At 45.3% G+C, this 13,088-nt stretch overlaps 1 protein-coding gene across 1 annotated transcript; it reads left to right on the plus strand.

The window, feature by feature from the left end:
- Nucleotides 1–1,096: 1,096 nt before the first annotated feature.
- Nucleotides 1,097–12,613, plus strand: LOC308173959 (uncharacterized protein; the record flags this gene model as incomplete). Its single annotated transcript, XM_080549012.1, has 12 exons — nt 1,097–1,711; nt 2,273–2,368; nt 2,617–2,850; nt 3,060–3,219; nt 3,532–3,591; nt 3,755–4,264; nt 9,289–9,908; nt 10,528–10,623; nt 10,848–11,081; nt 11,241–11,400; nt 11,713–11,772; nt 11,938–12,613. The coding sequence occupies 12 exons, from the start codon at nt 1,097–1,099 to the stop codon at nt 12,462–12,464; spliced, it is 3,372 nt and encodes a 1,123-aa protein (XP_080405138.1). The 3' UTR covers nt 12,465–12,613.
- Between the last annotated feature and the right edge of the window lie 475 nt (nt 12,614–13,088).

Raw genomic sequence — 13,088 nt, forward strand, 5'->3', positions numbered from 1 at the left:
TAACCCTACCATGTACCTAACCCTAACCCTACCATGTACCTAACCCTACCATGTACCTAACCCTGACCCTACCATGTCCCTAACCCTAACCCTACCATGTCCCTAACCCTGACCCTACCATGTCCCTAACCCTACCATGTGCCTAACCCTGACCCTACCATGTGCCTGACCCTGACCCTACCATGTACCTAACCCTAACCCTACCATGTCCCTAACCCTTACCCTACCATGTCCCTAACCCTTACCCTACCATGTGCCTGACCCTAACCCTACCATGTGCCTGACCCTGACCCTACCATGTACCTAACCCTGACCCTACCATGTGCCTGACCCTGACCCTACCATGTGCCTGACCCTGACCCTACCATGTACCTGACCCTGACCCTACCATGTCCCTAACCCCAACCCTACCATGTGCCTAACCCTGACCCTACCATGTGCCTGACCCTGACCCTACCATGTCCCTAACCCTAACCCTACCATGTGCCTGACCCTAACCCTACCATGTACCTAACCCTTACCCTACCATGTGCCTGACCCTAACCCTACCATGTACCTGACCCTAACCCTACCATGTGCCTAATCCTAACCCTACCATGTGCCTAATCCTAACCCTACCATGTACCTGACCCTAACCCTACCATGTGCCTAATCCTAACCCTACCATGTGCCTGACCCTAACCCTACCATGTGCCTAACCCTAACCCTACCATGTACCTAACCCTACCATGTACCTAACCCTACCATGTGCCTAACCCTAACCCTACCATGTGCCTGACCCTAACCCTACCATCTAGTGGCTACAGCTGGTAATTTAACTCCATCTCACATTAACACAATCTTTGAGGAAGTACATAGTTGTATCCTTTGACTCTGAGGATCACTAGGGGAACCCTGGTGGCTGCAGAAGGAAGTTGAATGAGTATTTCAATATAATATGTCAACACTGTTCTTGGTCTCTGTCCAACACCACTCCCTCCACAGCTACAGGGCCACAGAACCAGGAAGTGTCCCCGCCCACAGAGCACTAAACACTTCTAGAGAAACGAAACATATCACTGATACTCTGTCCTGTCTGGTAGTGTTTGCAGCAAAAATGGCAGAGGGCATGGACTCCTTCAGTTGTCCGATCTGTCTGGATCTACTGAAGGATCCGGTGGCTATTAACTGTGGGCACAGCTACTGTATGGGCTGTATTAAAGGCTGCTGGGACCAGGATGATCAGAAGGGGGTCTACAGTTGCCCCATGTGCAAGGAAAGCTTTACTCCAAGGCCTGTTCTGAGGAAAAACACTCTGTTGGCTGAATTAGTGGAGAAACGGAAGAAGACAGGACTCCACGCTGCTCCTCCTGCTCCTCCTGCCCACTGTGATGCTGGACCTGGAGATGTGGCGTGTGATGTCTGCACTGGGAGAAAGCAGAAAGCCCTCAAGTCCTGTCTGGTGTGCATGGTCTCTTACTGTGAGACTCACCTGCAGCCTCACTATGAATCTCCTGCCTTTAAGAAGCACAAGCTGGTCGAAGCCTCCACACAGCTGCAGGAGAAGATCTGCTCCCATCATGACAAACTGCTGGAGGTGTTCTGTCGCACTGATCAGCAGTGTATCTGTGTGCTGTGTTCCATGGATGAACACAAAGGCCATGATACAGTCTCAGCTGCAGCAGAAAGGCCTGAGAAACAGGTAAGAACCAGAGCTACTCGTTTGATAAAGGTAGAACTGACTGTGTCTTCCCACACGCAGCTGATGAATGAATGAGAGAAACTTCATGTTAGAAATGAAAGAGAGGAGAGATTGTGATTTTAGAAGCTCCTAATGGCTGTAGAAAAGTTATATTCATATACAGTTGTGAACACATACACTAACATAGAAAATCCACCACTATTTACATGTTTCTTTAAAAAACAAATTCATCCTTTATTGGGCTGGAAAGTCCATGTCACTAAAGTGACATGAATGATTGAAATAATCATTTGACCAGGATTTTAGGATCAGATCATTTTAATGTAATCTCTAAATTCTGCAAAAAATAAAGAAAAATGAAGTAAAACATTGCCTTAATGTACAGTACATGTATTCCATATGAGTTACAAATTCCATGATATATTTAAATGAGTATTAAACAACACAAAAGAAAAATTATTGTTAGGTTTTTTCATCTGCAATTCTTTTAGGCATATTATTGGTGATGTGCACCAATGCCGAATGTCAGTATACTGTATATATACTGTATATATAATATAATCTGGCATTTCTATCACTATTTGTCCACAGAGGCAGCTGGGGATGAGTCAGCAGAAGGTCCAGCAGAGACTCCAGGAGAGAGAGAAGGAACTGAAGGAGATCCAACAGGCTGTGGAGTCTCTCACAGTGAGTATTGACCAGAGGAGACGCACCATTACTGCTCTCCTCCAGTCAGCCATTCTCCACTTATTATTATTTGTTATTTAACTTGTATTCTTTATTTGATTTATGATGATTTATGCAATCCCACTGTGTGTGTGGTGTGTGTGTGTGTGTGTGTGTGGTGTGTGTGTGTGTGTGTGTGTGTGTGTGTGTGTGTGTGTGTGTGCGCGCGTGTGCGTGTGTGTGTGTGTGTGTGTGTGTGTCTCTAACAGCGCTCTGCACAGGCAGCAGTGAAGGACAGTGAGAGGATCTTTACTGAGCTGATCCGCTCCATTGAGAGAAGGCTCTCTGAGGTGAAGCAGCTGATCAGAGCCCAGCAGGAGGCAGCAGTGAGTCAGGCTGAAGGACTCCTGGAGCGACTGAAGCAGGAGATCGCTGAGCTGAGGAGGAGAGACGCTGAGCTGGGGCAGCTTTCACACACAGAGGACCACATCCATTTCCTCCAGGTAACTACACTGACCTTCCATCTGGAATCTGAGAGGACCTTACTGTTCAATTATTCATTTATTCTCTCTCTCTCTCTCTCTCCCTCTCTCTCTCTCTCTCTCTCTCTCTCTCTCTCTCTCTCTCTCTCTCTCTCTCTCTCTCTCTCTCTCTCCCTCCTCTCTCTCTCTTCTCTCTCTCTCTCTCTCTCTCTCTCTCTCTCTCTCTACAGAGTTATGTCTCTCTCTCCAGTCCCAGTGTATCTTCAGACTTACCCAGCATCACCGTCCATCCTCTTCAGTACTTTGGAGATGTGACTGAGGCTGTGTCTAAGCTGAGAGAGAAACTAGAGGACATCCTCAAGGGGGAGTGGCCTAAGATCTCAACTATAGGTGGGCTAAAAACTCTGTCTAGTCCCTTTATATAGGCAACTTTAGAACACAGTCCTAATCATCTCTTTGTATACAGTACAGCAGTGGAGGCTGGTGGAGGTAGAAATCGGAGGACAGGCTCATTGTAATGCATGGATTGTAATGAGGAATGATAAGCGTTTGACACCATTCCTCATTCCATGCATTACGATGAGCCTGTCCTCCGATTTCTACCTCCTCCAGCCTCCCCTGCAGTACATGTACTGTATGTGTAATATGATATGATGTGAATGTTCTCTTTCTCTCTCTCTGAATGTGTTTGTGTGTCTGTAGTTGATGCAGTGGATGTATTACTGTCACCAGAGCCCAAGACCAGAGCCCAGTTCTTACGATGTGAGTCTCTATCCAGAAGTAGCAAACAGTCTCCATTGATGCTTTCTACAAACCATGAGATAGAACTAGAGAGCTCTAGGAGAGGGAGAGACTCATCAAAGACAGGTTAGATATGTGACTTCCATTATTTCTCTGATTTGGTTTCTGCTCTTCTCTCTCCCAGATTCCTGTCAGCTCACACTGGACCCAAACACAACACACAAACAACTGTCTCTGTCTAAGGGGAACAGAAAGGTGACACTTATGAGACAAAACCAGTATTATCCTGGTCATCCAGAGAGATTCACTAACCAGTATCAGGTGCTGTGTAGAGAGGGTCTGTCTGGATGCTCTTACTGGGAGGTTGAGAGGAGTGGTAATGTTGCTGCAGCAGTCTCATATAAAGACATCAGCAGGTCAGGTGGTAACAATAGATTTGGACACAATAATAAGTCCTGGAGGTTAGACTGTCATAGTGGTGGTTATAGTTTCTATCACAATAATGTTCAGACTGCAGTATCAGGCCCTCTGTCCTCCAGAGTAGGTGTGTACCTGGATCACAGGGTAGGTGCTCTGTCCTTCTACAGCGTCTCCTCTGACACAATGACCCTCCTCCACAGAGTCCAGACCACATTCACTCAGCCCCTCTATCCTGGGTTTTGGATTAATTACTATAACTGCAGTGCTGAGCTGTGTCAGCTGGAGTAGAGGTCTCTGTTAGAGTGGTGCTTTATCATAACCTATTATTCTGTAGAAGGGTCATTTTTTTTATACGGTGCCATTTGGACTTCATAACTTGTGAAAAATAAATGTTGATTTATCTATATTTTAATGTTCTATTATATAAAGGACATATCTAGCTTGCTGAAAAACATAGTGGTCGAGCTGGACATTTTGAGTTAAAGTTAGCCTTTAGCCTGCCTGTGTTAGCATAATGCCTAGAATGACCATGAATACTTGATGAGGAATCTAATTTGCACTAAATACTTTTTTTGAAATTATTCAATTTGATTGATCTCCTCAATATTTAGGCATAACAGGGTGGACATGTTATGGTCAACCACATTAAACTCACTGGATAAAAACATAAAAATCAGATGGTAAAAGAGGTAGAAAATCACACAGCTTACCACATTTGAAATCCCCTCCACTGATGTGATGTCACCTCATGAGAGTGATGTGATTGAGAAATATGGTTTTCTTTTAAAAGGGACATTAACACAGCATAACAGGGTGGACAGTGATCGCAGGGACAAGCAATATTGTAAGCAAAACCTTAATTTTTTTGTACAAAATAAAAATAAATGGATAAAAACTATATTTGATTTCAATAGATATTGATCAGGAAAATGAAATAATAATAACATATTTGGAAATGTATATGTTTTTGATAGTTATTTTTTGGATTGAAGTTGAATGAACAACACTGGGGACATCCCAAATTCCATGCAAAATCCAATTTACATATTTAACCAAAGCTTTTAAAATGTAGAAAACAACAACTTAGAAGCCCATATCATTGTATTCATAATAAATAACAATTGACTGCACATGAAAAACCTAATGGAATTAGTATTTGTCCAAATTTAGACAAAATACAACATGATTTAGTACTGGGGACGGAAAAGGCACCGTATAAAAAAAATGACCCAGAAACATCTTTCTCTGTGATTTTGTCTTTAGAGTTGTATCATCATCACATATTCAATATAACATGCTCTGTTCCAGAAATAATGTATGTTTAGATTGTTCCTTCTGTACTGATCACAGGTTATGAATGTGTTTCTGTGTTAGTATTCTGGGTCTTTGCTCCATGTGATAGGATCGCCAAGGTGTCAGCTCAGAGGGACACAACTATGTAGATGATCCAAGATGTCTCTCTGACTATTCAGAGATTCACTCACACATTCAAACGACTGTTTTTACTTTGAATGATTTGAAGGATTGTAGGAATGCCTCTGCGTTTTTAATCTGATGAATTGTACTGTCAAAATAAAAACGATTTCTATCTTTATGATCAGTGTGGTTTATGTCTAATGTTTCATTCGTTTAGTGCGGTCATGTGTGGAATGGATGTTGCATAATGTCCACCATCACCATTGTAGGTCAAAGTGCAACGGAGTCTCTTCCTGACGATGTGAATGGAAGCTGGACCACTGCATTGATGTGTGCCTCTAAAACTGAACTCGTATTTTGAGAAAAACTGAATTGTATTTTGAGAACTGAATTGTATTTTGAGTAAAACTGAATTGTATTTAGAGAACTGAATTGTATTTTGAGAAAAAACGAATTGTATTTAGAGAAATTGAATTTGAAAACTGAATGAAAATAATGAAAACTGAATTGAATACAATTCAATCTGTCAAATACAATTCAATTTCTGCTGGCACTAAAATAGCTCCATACTCGCTCCCGCAGCGGCGCCGCTGTATCGCAACAGATGAACGTTGACGTGGCCGCGCACGTCGTGTTGGGGAAAGCGTGCCCCGGAAGCGACGTGTACCCGAGGTGGCTTCATGAACTGTTGGTGTGGGGCAGGGCGATGGTTACCTGGGAGATGCACAACCAAGAGTTTAGCAACCAAAATATCACATTTCTAAGCCTTTTCCACGCAGTGTGATCTTACAGCTCAACTTTCTTTTAAACATTTCTATTAAACAACCGAATCACGTGACGACGTCCGAAAACCCAAATAAAAAGGACCACCGCCTGGGGAAGCTGCTGGACTCTGTCTTCATGCCGCAGATCAAGTTACACCGAGCAGGTTTGACCTACCATGTGCCTAACCCTAACCCTACCATGTCCCTGACCCTAACCCTACCATGTGCCTGACCCTAACCCTACCATGTGCCTAACCCTGACCCTACCATGTGCCTGACCCTAACCCTACCATGTCCCTAACCCTAACCCTACCATGTGCCTAACCCTAACCCTACCATGTGCCTGACCCTAACCCTACCATGTGCCTAACCCTACCATGTCCCTAACCCTAACCCTACCATGTCCCTAACCCTACCATGTGCCTGACCCTAACCCTACCATGTGCCTAACCCTAACCCTACCATGTACCTGACCCTAACCCTACCATGTGCCTAACCCTGACCCTACCATGTCCCTAACCCTAACCCTACCATGTGCCTAACCCTGACCCTACCATGTCCCTAACCCTAACCCTACCATGTCCCTAACCCTACCATGTGCCTGACCCTGACCCTACCATGTGCCTGACCCTACCATGTCCCTAACCCTAACCCTACCATGTACCTAACCCTAACCCTACCATGTGCCTGACCCTGACCCTACCATGTGCCTGACCCTAACCCTGACCCTACCATGTGCCTAACCCTGACCCTACCATGTGCCTAACCCTAACCCTACCATGTACCTGACCTGACCCTAACCCTACCATGTGCCTGACCCCAACCCTACCATGTGCCTGACCCTGACCCTACCATGTACCTAACCCTGACCCTACCATGTGCCTGACCCTAACCCTACCATGTCCCTAACCCCAACCCTACCATGTGCCTAACCCTGACCCTACCATGTGCCTAACCCTAACCCTACCATGTGCCTAACCCTGATCCTACCATGTACCTAACCCTACCATGTACCTAACCCTACCATGTACCTAACCCTAACCCTACCATGTACCTAACCCTGACCCTACCATGTCCCTAACCCTACCATGTACCTAACCCTAACCCTACCATGTACCTAACCCTGACCCTACCATGTCCCTAACCCTGACCCTACCATGTCCCTAACCCTACCATGTACCTAACCCTAACCCTACCATGTACCTAACCCTACCATGTGCCTGACCCTACCATGTACCTAACCCTAACCCTACCATGTACCTAACCCTAACCCTACCATGTACCTGACCCTACCATGTGCCTAACCCTGACCCTACCATGTCCCTAACCCTGACCCTACCATGTACCTGACCCTGACCCTACCATGTCCCTAACCCTGACCCTACCATGTACCTGACCCTGACCCTACCATGTCCCTAACCCTGACCCTACCATTTGCCTGACCCTAACCCTACCATGTGCCTAACCCTAACCCTACCATGTACCTGACCCTAACCCTACCATGTGCCTGACCCTGACCCTACCATGTACCTGACCCTAACCCTACCATGTCCCTAACCCTGACCCTACCATGTCCCTAACCCTGACCCTACCATGTGCCTGACCCTAACCCTACCATGTGCCTAACCCTAACCCTACCATGTGCCTAACCCTACCATGTGCCTGACCCTAACCCTACCATGTGCCCAACCCTACCATGTGCCTGACCCTAACCCTACCATGTGCCTAACCCTAACCCTACCATGTGCCTAACCCTAACCCTACCATGTACCTGACCCTGACCCTACCATGTACCTGACCCTGACCCTACCATGTACCTGACCCTGACCCTACCATGTACCTAACCCCAACCCTACCATGTGCCTGACCCTAACCCTACCATGTGCCTGACCCTGACCCTACCATGTGCCTGACCCTACCATGTACCTGACCCTAACCCTACCATGTACCATGTACCTGACCCTAACCCTACCATGTACCTGACCCTAACCCTACCATGTACCTAACCCTACCATGTACCTGACCCTGACCCTACCATGTACCTGACCCTGACCCTACCATGTACCTGACCCTGACCCTACCATGTACCTAACCCCAACCCTACCATGTGCCTGACCCTAACCCTACCATGTGCCTGACCCTGACCCTACCATGTGCCTGACCCTAACCCTACCATGTGCCTGACCCTGACCCTACCATGTGCCTGACCCTAACCCTACCATGTGCCTGACCCTACCATGTACCTGACCCTAACCCTACCATGTACCTGACCCTAACCCTACCATGTACCTGACCCTAACCCTACCATGTACCTAACCCTACCATGTACCTGACCCTGACCCTACCATGTACCTGACCCTGACCCTACCATGTACCTAACCCTGACATGTACCTAACCCTGACCCTACCATGTGCCTGACCCTGACCTTACCATGTACCTAACCCTACCATGTGCCTGACCCTAACCCTACCATGTACCTGACCCTGACCCTACCATGTACCTGACCCTAACCCTACCATGTGCCTGACCCTGACCCTACCATGTACCTGACCCTGACCCTACCATGTGCCTAACCCCAACCCTACCATGTGCCTAACCCTGACCCTACAATGTGCCTGACCCTAACCCTACCATGTGCCTGACCCTAACCCTGACCCTACCATGTGCCGAACCCTGACCATCAGCTGTTAAAGCACAGTAAAACACAGTAAAGCAGCACAGTGAAACACAAGGGAATAGCTGTGAGCTCCTCAGTGTAGTCTGCTAGGCCCTGTGTCCTGTGTTGTTTGTGCTTCAACACGTGTTGAACATACTTTTTTTTTTATTTTTTATATTATTTATTGCAAAACAGTACACATGAAAAACTCACATTATTACACCAAACAAAAGAAGTGTCTGTCCTGATTTTTTCCCCCCTTATCTTACTCCCCCCCCTAGGGGAACCCTGGTGGCTGCAGAAGGAAGTTGAATGAGTATTTCAATATAATACGTCAACACTGTTCTTGGTCTCTGTCCAACACCACTCCCTCTAGCTACAGGGCCACAGAACCAGGAAGTGTTCCCTCCCACAGAGCACTAAACACTTCTAGAGAAACGAAACGCTGTTCTGTCTGGCAGTGTTTGCAGCAAAAATGGCAGAGGGCATGGACTCCTTCAGTTGTCCGATCTGTCTGGATCTATTGAAGGATCCGGTGGCTATTAACTGTGGGCACAGCTACTGTATGGGCTGTATTAAAGGCTGCTGGGACCAGGATGATCAGAAGGGGGTCTACAGTTGCCCCATGTGCAAGGAAAGCTTTACTCCGAGGCCTGTTCTGAGGAAAAACACCATGTTGGCTGAATTGGTGGAGAAACTGAAGAAGACAGGACTCCAAGCTGCTCCTCCTGCTCACTGTTATGCTGGACCTGGAGATGTGGAGTGTGATTTCTGCACTGGGAGAAAGCAGAAAGCTCTCAAGTCCTGTCTGGTGTGCATGGCCTCTTACTGTGAGACTCACCTCCAACCTCACTATGAATCTCCTGCCTTTAAGAAGCACAAGCTGGTCGAAGCCTCCACACAGCTGCAGGAGAAGATCTGCTCCCATCATGACAAACTGCTGGAGGTTTTCTGTCGTACTGATCAGCAGTGTATCTGTTACCTGTGTACCATGGATGAACACAAAGGCCACGATACAGTCTCAGCTGCAGCAGAAAGGCCTGAGAAACAGGTAAGAACCAGAGCTGCTCGTCTGATAGAGGTAGAACTGACTGTGTCTTCCCACTCGCAGCTGATGAATGATGAATGATTGACAGAAAGGAGAGAAACTTCATGTTAGAAATGAAAGAGAGGAGAGATTGTGATTTTAGAAGCTCCCAATGGCTGTAGAAAAGTTATATTCATATACAGTTGTGAACACATACACTAAGATAGAAGATCCACCACTATTTACATGTTTCTTTAAACAAATTCATCCTTTATTGGGCTGGCGTGGAGCTGAAAGTCCATGTCACTAAAGTGAGTTAATGATTGAAATAATCATTTGACCAGGATTTTATGATCAGATCATTTTACTGTAATCTCTGTTTCAGTATTTTATGTAAATGTAAATATAATATATGTATATATATTATATTACTGTAAATATTATGTATTTCTATTTGCCTTAATGTACAGTACATGTATTCCATATGAGTTACACATTCCATGATATATTTAAATGAGTATTAATCACAAAAGTAAAATTATTGTTAGGTTTTTTCATCTGCAATTCTTTTAGGCATATTATTGGTGATGTGCACCAATGCCGAATGTCAGTATACTGTATATATACTGTATATATATTATAATCTGGCATTTATATCACTATTTGTCCACAGAGGCAGCTGGGGATGAGTCAGCAGAAGGTCCAGCAGAGACTCCAGGAGAGAGAGAAGGAACTGAAGGAGACCCAACAGGCTGTGGAGTCTCTCACAGTGAGTATTGACCAGAGGAGACGCACCATTACTGCTCTCCTCCAGTCAGCCATTCTCCACTTATTATTATTTTTTATTTCACTTTTATTTGATTTATGATGATTTATGCAATCCCACTGTGTGTGTGGTGTGTGTGTGTGGTGTGTGGTGTGTGTGTGTGTGTGTGTGCGTGCGTGTGCGTGTGTGTGTGTGTGTGTGTGTGTGTGTGTGTGTGTCTCTAACAGCGCTCTGCACAGGCAGCAGTGAAGGACAGTGAGAGGATCTTTACTGAGCTGATCCGCTCCATTGAGAGAAGGAGTTCTGAGGTGACGGAGCTGATCAGAGCCCAGCAGAAGGCAGCAGTGAGTCAGGCTGAAGGACTCCTGGAGCGACTGAAGCAGGAGATCGCTGAGCTGAGGAGGAGAGACGCTGAGCTGGGGCAGCTTTCACACACAGAGGACCACATCCATTTCCTCCAGGTAACTACACTGACCTTCCATCTGGAATACTGAGAGGACCTTACTGTTCAATTATTCATTTATTCTCTCTCTCTCTCTCCGTCCTCTCTCTCTCTCTCTCTCTCTCTCTCTCTCTCTCTCTCTCTCTCTCTCTCTCTCTCTCTCTCTCTCTCTCTACAGAGTTATGTCTCTCTCTCCAGTCCCAGTGTATCTTCAGACGTACCCAGCATCACCGTCCATCCTCTTCAGTACTTTGGAGATGTGACTGAGGCTGTGTCTATGCTGAGAGAGAAACTAGAGGACATCCTTAAGGGGGAGTGGCCTAAGATCTCAACTATAGGTGGGCTAAAAACTCTGTCTAGTCCCTTTATACAGGCAACTTCAGAACACAGTCCTAATCATCTCTTTGTATACAGTACAGCAGTGGAGGCTGGTGGAGGTAGAAATCGGAGGACAGGCTCATTGTAATGCATGGATTGTAATGAGGAATGATAAGCGTTTGACACCATTCCTCATTCCATGGATTACAATGAGCCTGTCCTCCGATTTCTACCTCCTCCAGTCTCCCCTGCAGTACATGTACTGTATGTGTAATATGATATGATGTGAATGTTCTCTTTCTCTCTCTCTGAATGTGTTTGTGTGTCTGTAGTTGATGCAGTGGATGTATTACTGTCACCAGAGCCCAAGACCAGAGCCCAGTTCTTACGATGTGAGTCTCTTTATCCAGAAGTAGCAAACAGTCTCCATTGATACTTTCTACAAACCATGAGATAGAACTAGAGAGCTCTAGGAGAGGGAGAGACTCATCAAAGACAGGTTAGATATCTGACTTCCATTATTTCTCTGATTTGGTTTCTGCTCTTCTCTCTCCCAGATTCCTGTCAGCTCACACTGGACCCAAACACAGCACACATAAACCTGTCTCTGTCTGAGGGGAACAGGAAGGTGACACTGGGACAAGCCCAGTCATATCCTGGTCATCCAGAGAGATTCACTAACCAGTATCAGGTGCTGTGTAGAGAGGGTCTGTCTGGACGCTCTTACTGGGAGGTTGAGTGGAGTGGTCATTATGTTACTGCAGCAGTCTCATATAAAGACATCAGCAGGTCAGGTGGTAAAAAGATTAGATTTGGATGCAATAATAAGTCCTGGAGGTTAGGTTACTGTGATGGTGGTTATAGTTTCTATCACAATAATGTTGGAACTAATGTATCAGGCCCTCAGTCTTCCAGAGTAGGAGTGTACCTGGATCACAGGGCAGGTGCTCTGTCCTTCTACAGCGTCTCCTCTGACACAATGACCCTCCTCCACAGAGTCCAGACCACATTCACTCAGCCCCTCTATCCTGGGTTTTGGATTAATTACTATAACAGCAGTGCTGAGCTGTGTCAGCTGGAGTAGAGGTCTCTGTTAGAGTGGTGCTTTATCATAACCTATTATTCTGTAGAAGGGTCATTTTTTTTATACGGTGCCATTTGGACTTCATAACTTGTGAAAAATAAATTGTTGATTTATCTATATTTTAATGTTCTATTATATAAAGGACATATCTAGCTTGCTGAAAAACATAGTGGTCGAGCTGGACATTTTGAGTTAAAGTTAGCCTTTAGCCTGCCTGTGTTAGCATAATGCCTAGAATGACCATGAATACTTGATGAGGAATCTAATTTGCACTAAATACTTTTTTTGAAATTATTCAATTTGATTGATCTCCTCAATATTTAGGCATAACAGGGTGGACATGTTATGGTCAACCACATTAAACTCACTGGATAAAAACATAAAAATCAGATGGTAAAAGAGGTAGAAAATCACACAGCTTACCACATTTGAAATCCCCTCCACTGATGTGATGTCACCTCATGAGAGTGATGTGATTGAGAAATATGGTTTTCTTTTAAAAGGGACATTAACACAGCATAACAGGGTGGACAGTGATCGCAGGGACAAGCAATATTGTAAGCAAAACCTTAATTTTTTTGTACAAAATAAAAATAAATGGATAAAAACTATATTTGATTTCAA

This window comes from Nansenia antarctica (assembly GCF_963989245.1).
Source record: "Nansenia antarctica genome assembly, chromosome: 19".
NCBI classification, from domain to species: domain Eukaryota; kingdom Metazoa; phylum Chordata; class Actinopteri; order Argentiniformes; family Microstomatidae; genus Nansenia; species Nansenia antarctica.